The sequence below is a fragment of the Prunus dulcis genome, chromosome 6 (genome assembly GCF_902201215.1).
Source record: "Prunus dulcis chromosome 6, ALMONDv2, whole genome shotgun sequence".
Lineage (NCBI taxonomy): Eukaryota > Viridiplantae > Streptophyta > Magnoliopsida > Rosales > Rosaceae > Prunus > Prunus dulcis.
This window is the reverse complement of record NC_047655.1, coordinates 28731040-28735951: the sequence shown is the minus strand read 5'-3', so window position 1 is coordinate 28735951 and position 4912 is coordinate 28731040. Positions and strand designations below refer to the sequence as shown.

Sequence of the window (4912 nt, the reverse complement as noted above, 5' to 3'; positions counted from 1 at the left end):
AACATTTTCCTAGTCATCACAAAGAGAGAGAGAGAGAGAGAGAGAGACAATACAAGACAAATACGTTCTTCTCTCTTTCTGGTGAGAGAGAAGGGAGTTCTTGTGATGTGAGATTAAGTCAAGGAGGGAACAGCCGTCGTGATATCATCCCGTGTCTACCAGAATCTTTCATAGATAGTTTTCCTTTTTTTTTTTTGGCTCGCTTTTCTGCTGCATACCCTCAAAGCATTCAACTTTGATTCAAAGTCCAGCCTTCGGGATTCAAGGTTCAGTTCTCTCACTTTTGGCTAAGATTGCTCAATTCCCACTATTCTGTTTACATAGATGATTTTTCTGTATAGTTTATATCTCCATATCAGTTTTGTTTTGTTTTCTCTGAAATTATGGGAAATCAGTGCGCTTTCTTGACGTGTTCTGTGCTGTGCTGTCTTTAATTTTGAACAGATAATTTGATTATATGCGGTTTTGCGTTGTTGAGTTCGTTTGCTTTTGCTCTTTGGGTTATTTTTGCGTTATGTGCTTGCTTATTGACGTGTTTATGATGCTATGTGGGAGTTTATTGATTATAGTTGTTTAAGGGATTGAAATTATGGATTATTTTTGTGGGGTTGAGATTTGGTTGGTTGGAAAATATCAAAAGTCTTCTGAAAAGTTAATTTCAATTTGCTTTTAAACTCATATGAATAAATGTTCAATCTCTGCGACTTTGACTTTTGTTTATACCACTGTTGGCCGAGATATGGTGAAAATACTTTGACCAGCCTCATTCTGTATGTAATTTTCTTCTCACAGGTACCAGCAATCATGTCATTGGATGATAGTGAATGTGAATATTAGGATGAATGTGGTTAAAGCTCTCCTTATGTGTATATGTAGTTTCTGTTATGTTGACAATGAAGAATAACGTTGTGGGAGTGGCTGGGAAGACACTAGTTGGCAGACTTGAGTTGCAAACAATAACGAACATCCATACTGCTCTATTTATTTGAAGATCGGGTGCAAAACAGATGAGTAACTTCGGGTCTTCCAAAGCTATGTCTTCATCATTTCCAAATCTCTCTACCCCTCTTGATGATAAGTATTCCAGATTGCCAGATTCTTTTCAAGTTTCATCACAAAGGGAGAAGACTAGATATTCTAAGTTACCACCGGCTTCTCCCCCTGGGCACTTATTTTCATCATCTTCCAGGCCCAATGATGTTCATTTTTCCTCAGTTTCCCCTTGTGAAAGGCGTTCCCAAAATTCTCCATTCATTTTTAAATTACCAGTTGATGAAAAATCATTGTCACTGACCCATTCTTCCCATTCAGAAGTACAACCTACAGCATTGATTAATTACTCTGAAGAAAATAAAGATATTTCCTGGTACCCAGATTCACTTCAGGAATTTCTTCATTTCCCTGAAAATGTCCCTGACCAGAATGGCCTGGTGGATAGTAGTACTGGTGTCATAACATCTGAGGATCATGCTGAGAAGACCGATTGGTCTGATTGGGATCCATTAATTTCCTTTGATGATGCTCTGGACCCAAACTGGGAGCTTCCCATTGATGTTGATGCAGTGGATCCCAAACCAAAGGTGTGTTTTGATACTTCTATTTGGATGATTACAGTCAGTATTTCCAATAGAGCTAAAACATTTTGATAATTTCATGGCTATTTTATTGTTTAGCGAATAGTAATGTGGTATGATATTTTGTTTCTAGTCAGCAGTTTTTGTGACCTTAATATGTAGCGACTATTTTGTTTTGACACATCTTTTAGAGATTTCAAAAAATTGAATTTTCACATTGAACTTTACTTCGGGGCTAGTCTGTCTGTGTTTACTTATAACTTTAAATGATGTGCCAGGTGTTGAACCCATATTCTGATATCCTGGTGCAGCCCCCCCAGATTCAACAGCATCAGCCAGTTCAATCTGAAGAATTTCGTCCCAGCCCTGAACCATTATCCACTGCACCTCCAACCAAACCCAGAATGCGTTGGACACAAGAACTTCATGAAGCCTTTGTGGAAGCTGTGAACCAGCTTGATGGTAGTGAACGTGGGTAACACATGCTACCATGTTTTGTTTTTGGTCATCATGTCATAGTTCTTTATTTCCATGGGTATGAGAAGTGACAGCTTCTTTTGTCATTGGCTAATAACTAACAAACAGGAGCTACTCCTAAGGGTATTTTAAACCTCATGAAAGTTGAAGGCTTGACAATCTATCATGTAAAAAGCCATTTACAGGTATGTGAATATATTTCTATCCTCGATTAGTTCCCTATGACAAGTTGTTGGTTGTTTTATTTGTTTTGCTGGACCTTTTTTTTTAATTTTTTTTATTTTAAATTTCAGAAATATAGAACAGCCAGATACAAACCGGAGTCATCAGAAGGTAAATATTACCTCTGTTATTTATTAGGTGTTTTGCTTGAAACATCTTTGAGACCTTTGGCTTGCCAAATTGTCATTTATAAAAATGTTTTGATTTCTAGGTGATTTCTTTAATTAGTCCTCCTGGTAGTTATGAACAGCCTTTTGTGTTGCTTGATGGTTAAACTTTTATTCAAACTCTTAGAAATACTGAGCTGACTTTCATTTATACATTTCTGTTTCCCCTCACTTCCTATGTTATTGTGTTACGGTACGAAATATACATCATTTGTGTTCCTTTATTATGTCTTTATAATGCTCTCTTGTCTGAAAAAGAGGATCCCTATGTGTATGTCTATGTGTGTATGTAGACATCTCTTTGTAAAAGAATCAAGCATTTGAGTTATGAGTAAATTATGTTCTTCTTTCTTTTCTTCCAGGAGCTTGTGAGAAAGTTTCAACTCCGGTTGAAGAAACAAATTCTCTAGACTTGAAAGCGTATGTATTTTTCATTCACCCAGAATATTGAAGCATAAGCATCTCACTCTTTTCTTTTCCTATACTCGTTTATACCTTCTAGTTTGTGACCATTGCTATCCTATGTTATAAAAGTTTCGCGTATTCTCTTTGTTAGCACAAAAGTTTCATTTATTAACCTATGCAACTGGGAATGCTAAGCTTTTCTGCGAGAGATCTGTACTACAATCTATTTGTGAGGTATTAAGTTGAAATCAGGCTTCACCTTTTGTTGTCCACCTCTTGCAGGAGTATGGGGATTACTGAAGCATTGCGGTTGCAGGTGGAGCTCCAAAAGCGGCTTCACGAACAACTTGAGGTATGCAGTTGGAAGACACAGATTGCCTTCTCTATTTTCTGTTTAGAATGTGTAACAACTGTTTGCTTGTTGGGAACTGGGTAGGGTGTAAAGAATCAGTGTAATTTACATCTTGAGAGTTCAGTTTTGTTTCTTGTTTAAATGAGTTTTATTGAATAATAATTTAAATATTCTGTTGATGATTCCATATTTAATTCTTGCAGAACCAAAGAAAGTTGCAGTTGCAAATTGAAGAACAAGGAAAGTACCTTGAAAAGATGTTTGAGCAACAGAGAAAGATGGAAGACAGCAGGGTGAAGGCCGCATCATCCACTGTGGATGACCACGCTACTCCACCATCAAATCTTGTGTGTCCTTCCCCTGGAGAGGATAAACCAGAGACCTCCAAACATGACCATGAGAAAACACCAATAAGCGCTAGTAGTATGAGCACTCCCTTGGAAGAAGGTTCACAAGATGCAAATAGGAAGAAGCAGAAGGCACAAGAAACCGAAAGTCAAGAGGAGCCTGACCACCCAGGTGATGTTGAGTCTGGTACCCAGCCCACAAAACGTGCCAGGAATGGATGAAGCAGCGGTATAATCAGTTGATGTGCTTCGTATTGAAGTCTTATTATGCATTTTGCTGCTCCGGGAGTTTTCCCATCCCTGTTTTGGTGGTTTAAACTATAGGTCATGGTTGACCAAAACATAAAACCTTAGTCCATGAGTTTCCTGATTAGCATTCCCTGACTAGGGATGGATTCTTTCTTTCTTCGTTGCGAAATGTCACCACCACCTAGAATGATGGGTTTACTTTTTATGCTTATGAGTCACTATGAGATGCTTACTATTAATTATTAGATGAAATTGTTCAAAAGTGAATGATTATTTTTTTTCTCCTCAAATATGACGACCATCAGAATCATGTATGTTATGTACAGTAAGTACTATAGATTAATCTTCCATTATCTTTTTGGAGCACATACTAGATTTCTCTTTAGCAGCATTGGTAATCTGAATTTATCTATATTTTAGTTGAAGAATGGTCAAAAAAATCATCACAACGGAGAAGAAAAAGAAATTGTTGAATTTTTTGGGTTATCACACCCACGCATGATTGCTCCCTCCATCTGGCACATGCGCTGGGCCGACAAGAAATTTAGCCTGAGTTAAAAGTATTTTCACCCATTTATCATGGCAAAGGATAAGAGTGGACAATGATTGTTACTATTTATGTGAATAGTGCTAGTTTAGTCCTTGCAAAAGGCAAGTGTTTCCATCAATTGCCGTACTATTTACTTTAAATTATTTTTATTTTTATACTTAAACGATTAATTTGGATAAGATTTTCGGTTGCCACGTGTCAATATTTATTAGAAAATTCATCTCATATTTTGGATAAAAATTTTGGTTGCCACGTGTTTATATTTATTATAAAATTCAAATATCAGATTTCAGATAAGATTTTCAGTTGCTACAATTGCGCCACGTGTCATCTCTATCTTATAAATCCCTTTATAAAACCACAGCCTCAACTCAGACCTCTCATACTATATCCTCTCTATCCTTTAATTTCTCAGATTTTAGAAAACACATTCTACTCTAAATATCTTACACGAGGAGGTTGTTGGAGAGTGCCGAGCGAGAAAACCAAGAAAGAATGCATAAACGAGCTGAAGAAGAAAGGGAGTGGGAAGACGATGATGATCAAGTTGTCATGGCAGTGGGTATGCT

At 37.1% G+C, this 4912-nt stretch overlaps 1 protein-coding gene across 1 annotated transcript; it reads left to right on the top strand.

Annotated features, from left to right (window-relative positions):
* Window positions 1–4122, top strand: LOC117631914 (protein PHR1-LIKE 1). The gene is made up of 8 exons (XM_034365256.1): window positions 1–266; window positions 793–1580; window positions 1853–2045; window positions 2160–2236; window positions 2345–2384; window positions 2803–2860; window positions 3128–3197; window positions 3401–4122. The coding sequence occupies exons 2-8, from the start codon at window positions 1008–1010 to the stop codon at window positions 3764–3766; spliced, it is 1377 nt and encodes a 458-aa protein (XP_034221147.1). The 5' UTR covers window positions 1–266; window positions 793–1007; the 3' UTR covers window positions 3767–4122.
* Window positions 4123–4912: the final 790 nt, after the last annotated feature.

Bases quoted from the DNA above. Each gene is read 5' to 3' on its own strand.
- LOC117631914 (XM_034365256.1), top strand. From the start codon at position 1,008: ATGAGTAACTTCGGGTCTTCCAAAGCTATGTCTTCATCATTTCCAAAT. The intron at 2,385-2,802 runs GTAAATATTACC...CTTTTCTTCCAG, and splicing joins CAAACCGGAGTCATCAGAAG to GAGCTTGTGAGAAAGTTTCA. The intron at 2,861-3,127 runs GTATGTATTTTT...CACCTCTTGCAG, and splicing joins AATTCTCTAGACTTGAAAGC to GAGTATGGGGATTACTGAAG.